The 16871-nt window shown below is 37.8% G+C and overlaps 1 protein-coding gene across 1 annotated transcript in view; it reads left to right on the top strand.

The window, feature by feature from the left end:
- SPON1 (spondin 1) overlaps positions 1-16871 on the top strand; it is a 169863-nt gene that overhangs the window by 32413 nt on the left and 120579 nt on the right. Inside the window, exon 3 of the mRNA XM_085223839.1 lies at positions 1837-1970. Coding sequence (XP_085079965.1) covers positions 1837-1970 — 134 coding nt within the window. The remainder of the gene's footprint in view (positions 1-1836; positions 1971-16871) is intronic.

Here is a 16871-nt window from a genome sequence, read left to right as displayed (position 1 = left end):
TGCAATGAACAAAGAGTGTGGAGTTAGTGTAACTCCAGCAGTAATTTGCAGTAGTCGTGTTTTTCTAGAAAAAAACTGTCTCTTGAGAATTCTTACATGACCTCCTAAGAGCACCTTCAATAGGAATTACCCTGTAGTCATATAAATTACAATTTTAGTGGTTTTTCATTTTATATAAGGTGGTATAAAATCATTCTTCATTACACAGAATTTTTAATTTTTACTGTGAGATACGAATAAGTCACTTACTGTGACCATAACTTAATGAGACAACCTTTCTGAGAAATAACTGGATGGTATTATTTCTCGGTTTTACTGTTGCAGGAGTAAGGCAGGCAGCGTAAATACCGTTGATGACCAAGGCAGAACAGTAGGTTAGGGATTTCCTAGTAATCTAGTTAAGTGCATTAGATTGCATTAAGTAGAAATAGAAAATGATTCAGTACCAATTTAAGCGTATACTAAGTCCCATGTTTCCCAGTACTTCACACTGATTAAAATCTAGCATAGTAGTAGCTTCACATGTTGTGTTTACACAGATTCTCTGAAGCATTAAAAAAGTTGGAGAATATTAATGGCTTTACATTTAAAACTCACTAACAATTATCCTATTGATTTGGCTAAATAGAGTTTAGATTAACTCCTTGGGTCAGTGCCTCTCTTTGGTTGCAGAAAGCCAAAATTATATTTGGCTCTGCTATAAAGGTTTGGGAATTCTGGCTGTACGATTGGGTGAAATGACATGGATGCCTACTCACTGAAGCAAATCTGATCAGACCATAGATATTGGTTTCTTTTTCCATAATGTAAATAAGGATTTGGTGTCAAAATATTTATATTTACAGCAGTAAGATTATTTTTTCAATGTAATTTGGCAAAAGCGTGTGTTGTTAGTTCTGGAAAAGCTCCTTTAGAAAAGTCTTGTTCTTTCTCAAAATGGTGTGGTTTATAATTCATCTTGACCCAATGTCATGGGAAATTCTACTTCATGGATGACAGTGGTCCACAGAGTAATTGTGAAGAGCATTTTTGCAATACCACAACTTTGCCTGTTTCCAAATATAACTAATCAGCTTCTGATGAATTTAGAATCTGATGAACAGACGGCTTAAAGTACAGTCCATGAAGCACATATGTTGCGAGAAAGCTATTTTGTCACAGACACCTTTGAGTAAAATCCTTGGAATAACACCAGTTTCATTACAGCCTCTCTGGTTTTGTGTTAACTTACACCACTTAAATCTTTCTGTTGAACAGTAATCAATTGTATAAGTAAAAATGTGTCCAGGTTGGATTAAATAGCAGTCTCTGAATTATAGGTCAATATGATTTACATGTTGTCTGTTCTGTCGTGGAGAGTTTTTGTACTTGGAAACGATACTGCTTAAACAAAGGTTAGTTTAAAATGAAAATAAATAAACTGAAAGCCCTTCTTCTTCCTTTTTGTTCCATCTGTCCTAACCAGTTGCTACAGTACTGCTACTAATAAAAAAAAAAAAAGCTGGAGAGGATTAATCTTTAAATATTTTCAGTTCATTAACATTTGCATGAAACTCCAGCGGAGAGGATCCACAAATAAGATTAGCTGCAGCCATGCTCAGAAAGGATCACCACCTTTTAACTTAGAACTGAGAAATTCACCTGTAGCCAATCTTTTCTTTCTTCATTTGAATGAGTTATGTGCATGTTTTGAATCAATTTACAGAAGAGTGCTAAGCAGAGCATTCTAAATAATTTCACTGAAAGAAAACAGGAGCCGACAGAACGTATGTGTATTTCAGAGACAGTGGCTCTGTATGTCTCATCTTTTTACGTTCTTTTCTTTGTAATTCTTAGATCATAGATGAAGAAGAGACGCAGTTCATGAGCAATTGCCCGGTTGCGGTCACTGAGAGCACGCCTAGAAGGAGGACACGCATCCAGGTGTTCTGGACGGCTCCTCCTACTGGTACAGGCTGTGTCATTCTGAAGTAAGTGCTTTTATGTGTACTGAACTTAGCCTTCAAGTAATATTCAAGGTCAGGATGAACTGGGCTCTAACCAACTGATCTAGCTGTGCTGTCCCTGTTCATCGTAGGACAGTTGGACTAGATGGCATTCAAGTGTCCCATCCAACTCAAATGATTCTATGATCCTGAAGGTCTTTTTCCAAACTAGATGATTCTATTTATTGTACCTAAAAATCTAAAACTGCTGTAAAGATTGCTTTAAGATCAAGATTGCATCCTTTTGGTTGAGATGCAATCAATGGAGGTCTGTGTAGAAACCGTAAGTCACGTACTGCTACAAAGATTATTGGAGAAAGCTGCAAGGGGGTCTGTTGTTGCCAGAGAAACATTATGTTGTCTCTTAAGATTTTGCTTGTCGTATTTAATAGGGCAGTTTGGTCAAATACGTGTAGACAATTGGGATTTCTTCATTCGCTTTGAATTTGTTTGGAATAAGTAAGCCTTTGCAATTGCTAAGATGTGCCCTGCAGTAAATGAAAGAATTTCTGAGCCTTATCAGTACCGGGAATATCTTCAGAGACACAAAACAGCTCTAGGCTTGTGAGGGGATGCTATCACAACAGTCCTGCTGCTGGTAATTTAGGCCAGTTTAAGAAAAAGGTGTTGTTAAAATTGCAGCTGGCTTCTGAACAGGTCAGCAAGTTGCTCTGTGGTGCTGCTCTTGGCACGAAGATGTGAGGGTCAACTGGCCCCTGACACTGCCTGGAGATCAGGCTCAAACCTTCAGCAGAGCGTGTCTACCTGCTGTAATTTCAAGATCGCCTGTTTTAACATTCACTGAAATGAACGCACGTGCAGACTTCTTTAACCTCTGGACATGTGCGTGTCAGACTAGCCAAAATGAGAGGCGTGCTGCTTGCTGGATGGCTGCACTGGTTGTCTGTTAAGGTTTGTATGCAAAATTTTTCAGCTACTTATCAGTAAGGCTCTTTGTTTTTCCACTCAGAACTGCCTCCCTCCTAGTTGCGGAACAAATATCGCTTGAGGCGTTTCTTCAGTAGCATACTAAGGTGATGTTTTATGCCTCCTTTCAAACAGGCACGATTTACACTTTAATCTTGTAATGACATGTAACAACTCAAGTTGGTGGATTTTTTTAATGACCATCCTAAATAGGATTATCATCTAAAAAAAACACCCAGCAAAAACACAACAAGATAACCAACCAAGCCCCGTACTTATCTCATGAAGCTTAAACATCAGAGACTATATGGTTCTCTGGGGGCTTGTCAGCAGAGGAATGCAGTAAAGTACCACCAACTATCGAAACTGTGGTATGTTTCTTCTCTCTCCTCTGTGCTGGTCAAGCCTTGCAGGTTTTTCAACACACTTTCATTTTTACACTCAGTTTTGTACCTTATGGCAGAAAATTGAAGCAGCATCCAAAAAGCAGCAGTTGGAACTGCAGTGTTACTGTTGTATACACAGAAGTATGAAATTGTCGCTGCCTTTAAGATGGTAAAAATTAAATCAGCAGCATACAATCTTCACAGAACAATCTTCATCATCAGTGCCAATAAAATAATTGAGGTGCCAACTTAGATGACCTGACCAGCACCGCTGCCACAATCTCTTTGGGTAGGTAAAAGAAATGTCTTAGAAATTAATGGAGGAAGAACACATTTTTAGCTTTGTGAGCACCCCTTACAGTATATCTCAGGTAGCTGAGATGCGTATGTACTGAAAAAAGTGGGGAAAACAAAAGTTGTTTAGATGATTTTCAATAAAAATATATGAAAAAATATAGGCTTGCTCCCAATATCTGGTTTGTTAACCTCAGAGGGGAAGCAACTTCTCTGCTCCTGAAGGCATTTTGGAAAAGGAATGAAGCAATCGTGATTGTTGTCAGTTGCTGATGTCAGAAATTAGTAAGTGGGGTGCAATGCATAGAAATCACTGACTGACGTGTTTTTGACGTAACAACGTTTATATTTTTCCTTTTGGATGTAAAATTTTGATGATATCTGAATTAAAAGCAGTTAACGTTCTTTATGGTTATCTCTCACGAAATTCCATAGAAGAGCTGAATGTAGTTCTTATAAATATCTGGTTTAGTCCTCGGAGACTATCTGTTCATTTTTTTGCTACAATTCCCAAAACAGCCTGGGCATGTTTTGGAGCCTGTTCTGAATCGTAAGGATATAATTCTCCCTTTTCACAATATTGTGATCTAGGGACTTCGTTTTAATGTAGGCAGAAGTTAAATGTTAATGATTCACCAAAAAATTATTACTGTTTTGTTGCCAAATATTGTTTGTTAGGCTTATTATGTGTATGATTAAGTACTGAATATTCCCAGAAGTTTTTTTCTAGACGGGTATTGAGGTTTGGGAACATCCTTGTTCTTGGTTAGCAAGGATGGATGCCTTTTGAGAGAAACACTTGATAGCCTGCGTTTGGCTAGTAGTTATCTTTAATGCTTTCTGGGCATGGTGCACTTGATCAATTTGGTTCACAAGCATAAAATGAAATGGAATAGGAGTAATCTATAGTTCCTATGTTCAGCAAGAGATAAGTCTTTTTGCATGAGCAAATCTGTGTATAATGCTGGCTTACTGTGTGACTGCAAAATATAAAGTTTAGGAGAGATAATTAACATATACTTAAATTTGGTTTATGGTCACCAATTTGCGTTCTAAAACATGTTTTTCTAATGGTAGTACATAAATCACACACACACAAAAAGAGATGTATTAAGATACGTTGTCACACAGTAATTGCTCAGTCAAGAACAGTTAAACTCATCTTTTCATCCCTGCTAAGTGATGGCAGTGAAGTAGCCTAAGAGCTCGTATCCTTCCAGCCGCTTTATTGAAACTGTCAGTTGATCAAGCATCCTTCTGGAATGCAATCACTGTGCCTCTGTTTGTCCAAAGATTCCAGCATAGGTTTGAGCCTCACTGAAATCACGGGGCAGAAGACTTTGCTTAGCTGTTAGGCTCTGCTCAGGAAAGCCTCTCAAGCTTTAAGCTCTCTTTCCCCTTCTTGATTAATACTAGGAATGCTGTCAAAATCAAATCGCACAAAGCAAGCCTGCTCTTAAAATGATTTCTCTAGGTGGATGAAAGTAAGAAATGGCATATCGCTTTGGGGATGGCCTTGGACACTGCACGTGATTTTAAGCACTGATTTCTAGCATCACCAAATGGGACTGGAATGCGTCATTGACTGTCCAATTTAGTAGTCAGCCTGGTCATAGCACTGGGGTATTTGAATAGAAGTTATTGCTGTGTGGAACAAACTCATTATGGACACACAAATCAACGGAGAACACTAGAATCTTACTTAACAATTCGAATTCTTTTGATTGCCTCAGCATCTGTTCTAGCTTTAGAAGTTACGTATTTCTTGCTTCAATGGTTAAAGACATCTATGTGGAACACCCTAAGCCATTGTGCTATATGCAGTCTTCTATAAAGAAACCAATCGTGTCGACGGTTGGGCAGTGGCAGAGCCTGGTGGTGTTCGTATCATAGCATAGAAGTAGATAAATTTTCAGAGGACTTGAACTCTGACTGTTTTTGTATTTTGTATTTACTTTTCTTTTCAAAACCTTCCTTTCCAGACATGTAAATCATCATATTTAATTTGTTCTTTCAGCAAAAGTAAAACAGAGATACATTCACGTTTTTTGTTTTTAAATTAGACAACTAGTAAGCAGAGGTTTTCATCCCCCAGATCAGTGCTTCTGTGCAGTTAAGGCTTATTTTTTGTCATAGCTTGATGCTGTAATTTTTTTCGGAGCAGTATTTTCACACTTATCAAACTTAAGAGAAGATGAATAATTTTCAGGCATCAGCTGTTGCAGTCTGCAACAAAACAGCTAATGGGAATTTAGCCAGTTTATCAAGGAAAATCTTAAATGTGGATTTCAGTAAGTAATATACCCCACTGACAAAAAGGATGATAAATATTCAAAATTTACTGGTTGTGATGCCATCTCCTCATTCAGACTAATGTTTGCCCCAAATTTCTAGGCACAGCTCAAGAGAAAGTGCCAGTGGGCTCTTAAATCCCTCAACGAGTAAGTAAAGGTTGGGCCACTTAATGGGCAAAGCAGAGCAAAATAGTTTTCTGCAAGTGCTTGTAGAATTCTGTGATACAAAGCAAGAGGGAAGAACGTTTTGTAAATATTTTGTTACATATTAAAATTTCATGGTACAGAGAATCTTGTTAATATCCACGCTGATTAAATCTGTCAGTTGCTCTAGGTCTCGTGAAAAGAGTACTGCTATGCGGTAATTATCTTTCCTCCTGCAGCACCTGATGGTTTTCACTAAATCTGAGGTCAGTGGTTAATGTAATAAATATTGGCCACGTGCAGATAAGTTATATTCCATTGCCATTTAGAGAAGAAAAAGCATTTTTCTGATTGACTCATACAATAATCAACTTCTTGGGTAATGGATGTGATTTGTATGGTAAATTTAACAGAAACTTATTTCTGCCTAGGCAATCACCCGAGGCCTGTAAATATTGCTTATTAATATTGCTACTTGTAAAAATCCGCTGTATTTGTCATAATCTCTGTTCATTTCTGAAAATGTTTTCTGAACCATGTCCAGGGGAACATCTTATAATTTTTGAGGAAATATGACGTTAGTTTGTTTTTCATCGTATGAAGTTTTCTTTGTTTTTAGTCGTGCTAGTAATTGATGGCATTTGGTATCATTAATAGAATAGAATAATTTAAAGAACTGCAGTCTTCCAAATAAATCTCCAATAGATTTAGTGTATCAGTGTATGCATTGACAAAATATTTCAGATAGCTGTGATGTTGTAACAAAGCTCTCGTGCTTCAGCACAATTGTTTGGGTCTGTTCCTTGGATATAATACTCAGCTTCCTGCCTCACGTGTATTTGCTAGCAGCTGCCTTACATAGGTAGTGATAGTTCTGGAAACGGACCTGTGTGAGAATTTGATTGCATTTCTTCAGTTGTTGGTGTATAGGGGGGCTTATTTGCAGAGGCCGTTGTGAAGCTTGTAGGATTATGTGTTACTTCTTGCATCCACAGAGCCAATGATTCAGTGGGTTAGCAGCTGGCTTCATTGCAGTTGAGTGCTGGTGGAGAAAGTATATCTATCCCCTTGCTGTTAGGTGGAGAATTAAAGGTCATTTAAGGACTTCCTCTTTCAACTGGGCTATGTAAGTGATGGGACATCTTGCAACCACGAATCTGTAGATGTTGCTTTAGTTACGTAATTTATTTTGCCAAGTTTCAGTGCAGATGTTAGTGAGTCCAGCTGATGAAGGTGCTTGCAATAGTATCATGCTGGATTCGGAGCTGGCATTGTACAGAGGTGCCTGGCTGCTTTTCCTTGTACTGCCCAGTCTTTTGTGTTGTGAGAGGTCTCAGAGATCTGAGGGGGATGGGGACTCCCTGCAGCAGGGCTGGCAGCACGCTGCCTGCGTGGTGTGTGTGCAGCGAGGAGAGGGTCAGCACCTTCCCTCTGGGGGTAGAAGTCATACAGGTAGGTTTTATTATGAATGATAGTGCTTTTAAGTGCTTAACATTGCACCTTCAAAATGCGTACGCAGTTTTTGTCCTTGAGTGTTGTGGTGCGTTTTATTGCAAATGCTTCTCTAAATGAGAGTCTCTACTTGTGGTACCCACGTGTAATCCTGCAGATACCTCATATGACTTCACGTAGTCGTAAGGCGCCTTTATGGTAGTGTGGGCTTTTTATTTTTCTAAGAGGAACACTTGTGTGCATCTCATCCGCTAGAACACCCTCATCCTGATATCAAATGCTTCTGTCTCACTGACACTTTCCTTCCTGTCTTTGTGCAAATAATTACTCTTATCTAAAACCAGGTCTTTCTATTTAGCATTATTTAATTACCGCTTTTTCAAAATTCCTCAGATTTATGAACTGCTTTGCATTTTAATCAGCTACAGCTTGATGCTGTCTGCAGCCAGATGGAACTCTATTCCATCATTCACATGATTAATTGAAAATAATGATATATGCACAACCTCACTGACCTTGAAACTCTTAAGTTCTAAGCTTGTAAAAATAAATTCATTCATTTTACATATTTGAATGTAGTCTAAAAATTCATGCTCGCTAAGTCTGATGTAATTGATATGTATCTTTCATAACGTTTTGAGAAGTCTGCTAGCTTGATGTATCAATGTATACAAAGGTCTAGAAAGATGTATGAGAAATCAAGAAAATCTTTTTATTCTGGAGTGTTACATAATTGACAAAATCTGTGCTGAAGAAGAATCAACCCTATAAGAAGTATTATATCTATTTCCATATCTTGGAGTGGAAATGCAAAAGGAAAACCACACGTATGCAGGGAAGCTCTTGAAAGTATCTTGCACTGCAATTTGTTTTGGTCTGAATTTTTTTTTCCAGTAAGTAGGGAGATAAAGCAGGAAATTCAGAATTCTTTTTGGCTCAGTCACTAATATTCTGTATCTTCATATTTTTTAAGTAGTGGGAGGAAATTTTTTTAGTTTCCACTATTTTCTTGTTGTTTGCTGCTGGTAAATTAAAGTCATTGTTAATTTAGGAACCTGGCAGCTGTAGATCATTTGCTGTTCTGCAGCAGCTGTCAGTAGTACTCTGGTTTATTTTACAAACAGATGTTTAATTTGACTTCAATACCATTGTCTAGTTTTTTAGGGGAGACAGAGAGGAAGAAATAGAAATAATCGTAGTCATAATAATAGTCATAATTAGATTTCCTTTCAAAACATAGAACAGAGGCTCTGTTGAAGACATCAGAAGTGTTTTTACAAATTTTGGTGGCATGTTTTAAATATGTTTTTTTTATTATGTGAACTGAAATTAAGCATTCTCAATGCATAACTCATGTTAAAGAAATTGTTTGTTTATAATGTCAGAAGCTGAAGGTATTACGTTCAGTAGTCTACTTCAAAATAAGTGGAATACCAATTTAAAAAAAAAGCATTTAATTTATGGATTAAAATGTTGCATTACTTCTACTATTTACAGGGGAACAAGTGGGCTTGTTTGTTTGTTTTAATAAAACTAAGGACCGCCTAGGCCCATCTCATACAAACACAACGCCGGGCGTGTTTTCGTTTCGTGTCATCGAAAGTGAAGGACAAGTTGGGTCCAGCAATGAGAAAGTTAGATGATGGAAAGGCTAAGTAATGTGCAGTCCTTTTCAATTTTTTTTTTAATTTTTTCTTTAAATTTTCTTTAAATTTTCTTTTCTTCAGTGATTTTGTCCAGCATGTGCCTGTTGTGAAAAAAACGTTCAATGTAATGTGAGATAGAATACCTCGGTGAGATCCTCCCTTGTTGATAATGTCTGCAGGCCCAGGAAAGAGAGTTAAATAAATTAACAGCATAACGGCTTTAATCCCACAACCCTTCAGCGTTTCTTAGATGTTAATAAACCTGGGGTAAATTAGTCATGAAAATGGCATATCTTGCTGGTCATTTGCTCCTCTTTTAATATAATCTCTTCGTGTATTTTATGACTGTGTTTCTGTGAGAGCGTGTAAGTAAATGTTCTTAAACATAAGCATATTGGGTGTGATAATGTGATATGAAAATCTCTGTTAGCAAAATTCTTTCAGCTTTCTGGGTTTGACGTTTGCTGACCTGTCTGCATGCCTGCGGAAAAATACTGCAGTTTCGTGTAGTTCATTTAGCAGTTAAAACTTGAAGCACAATGATACGTTCGTATGAAAGGCAAGTATCTGAGTTAACAGTGCTAACGCTGTTCAGATTCTGCCATCCTTACTTATATTGCATAGCGTTTAACTTCTCATGGATTTAAAAGTATTAATTGAGGACTCACGAAGAGTAAGGTACTGTGTAAATGAGGGTCTCAGAGCCTGGACATAGTGTTTATCTTGACTGTTTTTTCACATGAAGCAACACAGCATCAATTCTGAATGGTTTTCTTAAAGAAGCAGCTGCACTTATTATAATTCCTCTATGATAAAATAAAATTTTATATTTTATTATTTTATATATATATTTTTTATTTTATTTTATATAAAAAAAATGATAAAAGGAAGAAGCCACCTAGAAAAGAAGTTGTTTTTTTCGTGTAAACGGACTGCTGAATTGATTCTTATCTTTCCACTCACCTGGTATGACAGTCTTTGGAAGGGATTTGCGAAAGGATTTAAATATCAAATTCACCCAATAAATGGGTGAACCATTCTTTTTTCTCCTTTGCAGTAATTAGATACTCGCTTTTTCTCTTTTCTGCTTCATTAGACGTGCATTAAGTATCTCTACTATCCCAACTGTAGCCATCTGAATGCTTTCTGCACTGCTTCCCCACAGAAATGGATTTGTTCACTGCTCTAGCAGAATGTGGTGTAAGGCCTTGCAGTGCACCAGAAAGCGTATTTGTCTTCATTGATGGTTTCTGAGTTTTCTTTTGCTGCAGAAATGATAAGACTTGTGGATGTAGGGTCCTGTGTCTAAAGAGGGAATAGTCTCTCATGGAGGGGAGTTAACTTAGCACTTGTTTGCTGTGCAGCGTGTGTTGCCTGGTGATACCTTGAATGAGTTCCAACAAGTCCTACAGATGACCTGCTGTAGTGCTTCTTCCCATACATTTCTTTCCAATGGTTCAGTATACACTTGTTCTGTAAGTGGAGGGAGGCGGGGTGGAGAACAACTCTCCTATGCTGCAATTGCCTTGCAGTTGTTTGTTGAAATAAATTGAGTGCTGCTCCACAAGTAACGCCTCCTGTTACATGATGTTGGTTGACAACAGAGGTGGATGATGGTGGGATGGCAGTAGAGGTTGAACCTTCCCATCAGTGTACTGTTTCTCTTTGTTGCTGTGTGACAGATGGCAGCAGAGGGGCAGTCTGACAGAATGGAGTCAGACATCGAAGTGTGGATGAAGCAGAAGGCCGGTATTGAATTCCTGCATGTGCAAAAAATTTGCACTTGTCATTTGTTGACACTTGCTGAACGTTTGTAGAGGCCAGCGGATGTGAACATGGTGAGGTGGTGGGTGGTGCATTTCAGCAGTGGTGACTGGGACACTGGGTCACCTGCACTGGTGCAGATTGTTATGAGTGCAGCATGCAGGCTCTTGTTCATCAGTGGTGAAAGTGCATAGCTAGTGGTGGTGACTACACTGGAAAAAATGTGTTTTGTAGCTGAGAATTTGCTCTATAGAATAGTGTTATGTTCTTTGTATCCATTGTACTTTCCACGGAACTAAATAGGAGGCATTACTTTTGGAGCAACTTATGTTTATGATGAGGTAAAGAACTTACATACAAAGTGGAAAAATGCTCTGCACTGCAGAGGTGCTGCCACCGTTTCATGAAAGTTCATGAGGAAATTCTTTTGTTACTTTAGATAAATTGCCTATTAGTATTCCTTATCTAGTTTTTATGAATAAATCATAGGCAAACCACAATTTTCAATATAGTGAAGAAACACACATAGCTCTTGATTCTTGTCAGTTTTATAGTAGTAATCTATATTCCTGACACCCATAGCTCTACTTCAAAGGTACTAGAAACGTTTAGGCCAGTAAATAAAGTAAAGCCAGACTCGTGAAGAGGAGGAAAATTTCAGATATACTCAGGTAAGTGTTTTCTTCATTTACTGGATCAGGAAAACACTTCACTCAGCAGTAATGTAGTTAAAAGTGATATCCTTACAATTTTCTAGTTTTCAGAGGCTACTTGGAAGGAATTAAGGCTGTGCTTCTCATCTAATTAAGTGAAATTGATTTTGATAGAAGTAAGATCAGTTCTCAACAGAAGGTCGTCTCACAATTAGCAGCAAAATAAGGTTGCAGCACACACATAGATTTTCAGAACAGACTCAGCATCAGTGTATCTAAACTGCGTGTTTTCAGTTTTCAAACTGTGGTTTTTCTGTCTCCTTTTCTTTTTAAATGTATGTTAGAAGCAAATGACTGTCAATTAAAAAAAAAAATTAATGGAAAAAACACACACATGTACACAAACCTAAAAAAAGAAAAACCCAAACCCACAAAAATCTGAGATTGAAGATCAGATTTATTGTTCACTGTGCTTCAATTTTCAAATCTAGGCACACTGTTGAAAAAGTTTAAGTTACGCTGCTTGGATAACGATCTCAAAAACATTGAGTTTACTTACTTCTCATACACACATCTGAAGGAGCACCCCCATTTGTGTCTACTTCGCTTGATCTCCTGCTCCATCCCAGGTCTGCTTCTCCTTCAGCTGCCGATTCTGCCTTAGCACCCTTTTCAGCTTCACTACTTGCCTCCTTTGAGATTTTGGATGTCTTATTCACAGTGACCTCCATGGTAATTCCCCTGCTTTTAAATTTCCCTCGCACCAGTCCTTTGTCAAAATGAACTCTCTTGCCCAGCCTCTTAACTTCTCCTACCTGGTCAGGTGTCCAGCATCCTATACTCTTCATAAAATAATCTGCATCAAGTGAAATCACAGCCAGTTTTGAGTGTTTAAATTTCAGAGATGATTGCTGTCCCTGCTGAGCTGACCTGCTTTTGAGGTGTTCTTTCTCTGTTGTCCCATTCAATTCAAGGCATGCGTGCTCTCTATCGCCATTGCATCCATACACTGAAATTTTGTTAGCGAACCAAACACAATTTGGGCTGTAATTTTCTGCTGAAATCCTATAAAATCTTCCTCAATCCTGTGTGTGGTGGTGCTGTAAATGACTGAGTATTGACCTTCTGCTCTCATATTGATTAGAGCACAGTTAAAAAGATCAGATTACCTAAGGTTTCTGAGGTTAATCTGTGGTTTGTTAATACCTATAGAGCAGTAGGAATGTTGGGAGCTCCATCTCTCGTGTCAATGATTCTTTTAGAGTAAACTTTGGAAGAGGCATCTATTTAGATCGCAACAAAAAAATAAGTGTGAATGTTTGGATTTGTATTGTCCAAATAGTTGCTAAGTATTACCAGCTATAAGATGAGTAATGCAGCTCTGCTATTGATATATTTATGTATTTATAAATGACTTGGACTAGCTTGTTATTTGGAAGTACTGAAGAAAAACTGTTGCTGGTGCAGCAGCTAATCAGATATGAAAAGGATATGTTGAATTTGGCACGCTTAGTACTGAATTAGGGAGAACTGAATGCTTCTGTATGGGCTCCCTGCTGCTGCTTTCTCCAACGATTTACGTACCAATGTTTAGCAACAATATTTGCTACAAATCCTCACTCCAGCTATCTTACCTCCCCACCTCGACAAGAAAAGTTGTAAGCTAGACACTGCCCTAACATAATTCCCAGCTGCAGGTTTGTTGTAACAGGTTTTGAACAAAAAGTAAGAGGAAGAGCCAGGTGAAAACCTCCTTACTTACTACATGGATTAATGTGGTAATTCTTTCATAATTATGTGTCACATGAGTGGCATAGTCTTTCTGCTATTATACAAGTACATTTTGAAAATGCTTTCTTCTCACATAGTCTTTCTTCAGAATGGAGAAGGTGGAAAGGTTGCAGATCCTGGCCCTCCTGTTTATATTGGTTCTTTCTTTTCTTTCTTTTTTCTGCACGCTTATCTTCCGATGTAAGCAGCCAGTATCTCCTGGTATCAGGTGTCTGACTGCTCAGTGGGCTTCAGTCTCAGCTGTCATGGGAAATGTTAGAGAAGCTAAGCTAGAAGAAACTCCGTTTTTAAAGGTAGTAGTTCTTGAAAGCTGAAGTAGCTGTCTCAGCTGCAGTAAGGAAATGGCAAGTCTCTTTCTTCTGACGGTTTCAGTGGATTTGGGGTGTCAGACTTAACCTCAAGTGTTATTGGAGCCACATCCAAATTAAACTTCTCTAGGTGTTAAAGACTGTTAAGAAGTCTTTAGTAAGTGCTTTAATATCAATTAATACTTAATTTCAGTGGATATTAATTTATCGTCCGTTGAGGTGCTTTAATCTTCAGACTCCTGTGAGCTAAACTGAGCAGATTATTTTTCTGAACTTGGAAGGCATCAAATAAATGAGTTCTAACTGGATTCCTGCAACTGAATACCCAGAACTCACTATTTTACAAGGAAGAAGACTTAGGATTTTACTCTTGATGTACCATTCTTGTCTGTACAAGCAAATGATTTAGTCATTGCAGTGTATCTTTGGTGTATTGCTAGTGGAGACATCTCCTAAAACAATGGCTGGAGAATTGACAGCTCTGGTATTTTGTTAGTACCTTCTCATTTACTTCTTTCCTGAATCCTCTGAGAATATTCAAGGTTTAGAACAATTTTTCTAAAGCCTTGAGATTTTTTTTCATCTTTGTTATCTGGACACTAGTGAGTGTGTTTAATTTTTACTTACTTGGCTTTGTTACTGCAATACTAAAAGCCAGAATAATAAAAACAAAATAAAATATTTTATCCCTCAACCTGGAGTGGGCAAAGGGAGAGATGCAGAGAGAAAGGAAATATGTGTAGGAATATTTTGACGGGTCACGTCTGCCATTAGTGACAAAATCAACAGAGGTCAAGCAGTAACGGTGAAAAATTTTTTGAAGTGAGGACTGGTGAGGAGTGGCGTGGAGGAGTTTAAAACACAGTAGTTTTGCAGTAGTTCATTTGCATTAACATCATAATGTAATTGGTCTTCTGCTGTGTCCTCTCAAGGTACGTGGAACAAGCTGCCAGCCCTGAAAGTGGCAATGCGATTTCCTTTTTTCTCCTTGCTTCCCTTCAATGTCCAGAGGAATTAAGTCTTTGAGTTCCCTTTGCAGGTTGGATGAGCATTATACAGGTCACATGGAGAGCAAAAATAAAACCATGCTTGACATGGGTTTGACATGTCCTAATATCATTTTGATACTAGGATTGGTTAGTGAGCACACAAGTGCTCATCTTACTGCAACTTCGCTTAGTAAATATAGCTGACAGGTGGAGTAGCACTGGGCTCCTTAGCTTGATAGAAACCGTACTCCTACTTCTGGTATGTTGCTTTTATCTGCTGTACAGGATTGCCCTTAGAATTACAGGATAAATATATTCTCCAGCTAACCGGTTCTATCCAATACCATCTGACTTTTCTTTGTGGTGCAATTAACAATGCTTACTTTTGAAGTTCAAGATGATGCTTGCTACAAGGACTTTGTGAAGAGCAAAATATGAGGTGAAGATACAGCCCACAAATAGCAGTGGGTTTTAAGGAAGATGAAGCTTACACAGAAAACCAGGACAAACTCATTTTTTCATCTTTTGGTATTTTCTTTTCCTTAAAAAACAAACAAAACCTTGCAAGTGATTGGTGTAGCATACATGTCAGAAATGATTTTGTCACTATGACTTTTTATTCTGAAGATTTGAGATTCAATATTTATGTCCTGTGAGTATTCAGGAAGAACAGAGATTTTCTGAGAACAAATACAGCATTGCAGTATATACAGCTGTGTTTTCCCTTGAAGATTTTTGTTGTATTTTATATGATGTCCTGATCAGTCCTGCACTCAGTGAGCTCCCACATGTGCTCATGGTGGTGTACCTGAGTGTGACATTAAGGACAAAAGAAAGGATTCTGAACCTAGAATATGTTTGTAGGGTGAGTTTAGAGTGCTTGGTTCTTGCTGTGTAGTTTTGCTCAAATCTTTTTTCTGGTAGTGTGGGTGAAATGTTTAAAAATAAAACTGAAGAGGGATATTCTTAAATACATGTATTCACTGAATGTGTTTTTTTAGAAGTAAGCAGCTTTTGTTCTATCAGCTGACTGATCTGCTGGAGAAGAGACAATCATCATATGCAGAATTGTAAATGTGGAACAAGTGAGACACTTGACATTAATATTACCATGTTTATCTAAAATCAAATACCAGGTCTGGTTGGTTTGCTCAAACTGTGTTAAGAGCATCCAGTTTAAAAAACAAACATTAAAAAAAAAAAAAAAGAACCCACACCTGTGGTAATTCCTAAGTTTTCTAAGTTAAATATCTAGAAATAATTTTAGATGACTGCTGACCCTTGTCGGTGATGATCAATGACAAAGATAGTTTCTGGTGTAGGTGGAGCTTTTCCTCTAGCGAGACTGAATATTATTTTGCAGCCTCATTAAACATCTTGTAAAGTATAATTTAAAGTTCTTTGTTCAAATATGTAAACTATAGTTCTTGACTTTCTGAGGTGGGAAAGAACTTACAGTGATGTCATTAACTGAGTAAAGAATGGAATAATTGAAGAAAGTAGCTTTGGTGTCTGGAAAGGGGAAGAGGTCTGCAACCTCTGGCAATACAAGAATGTCACCAGTAGTTCTCTTCCCACATGTAAAAAGCAAAAAGGTTACCCCGTATTAGAAACTGCTGTGTTTGTAGCTGTGATAATGCAGAGCCAAAAAAACAACTAAAACAAACAAACAACAAAAAAAAAAAACAAAACCACCCACAAAAGTAGTGTGGTGTGGATGTTTACTTTTGGGGAAAAAAAAGACAAAACCCTTGCAAAGGGATCTATGCTTTGTTACATACAATCACATACTCACATCCCATAGTGAGGGAACGTCTCGGGCATCACACTCGCTACTTTCTCTCTTGCTAGACTCTACATATTCCATGTGTTTCTTTGGAGGAACATATCTTGTAAGGAAGCATATGGTTTGTAAGAACTGCAATAGAGATGGAAGAAGTGAAAACCTATGGTGTATGTCCACCAGCTCTGGCAAAATCTGTTTTACTAAAATGTATCTCTAATATTGTACTTAATGCTTGTGATGCAAGTTTGAAAATGTCATAGGAATAATTCTCGTAGATCCCCTTTCTTGCTTCCTTGGTCACATCATTACACCCACAGAGACACTTTAAGGTAAGATTATTTCTGCTGATGCTGTGATTTGACAGAAGATATAAGGATGATCTAAAGTTCTGTCTATGGAAAAAGTTTAAAAAAAAAAAAAAATAGTTTTTGGTATGAGTTGCAACATCCACC

The sequence above is a fragment of the Meleagris gallopavo genome, chromosome 5 (assembly GCF_905368555.1).
Source record: "Meleagris gallopavo chromosome 5, MGAL_WU_HG_1.1, whole genome shotgun sequence".
Lineage (NCBI taxonomy): Eukaryota > Metazoa > Chordata > Aves > Galliformes > Phasianidae > Meleagris > Meleagris gallopavo.
This window is presented reverse-complemented; position numbering and strand designations above follow the sequence as displayed.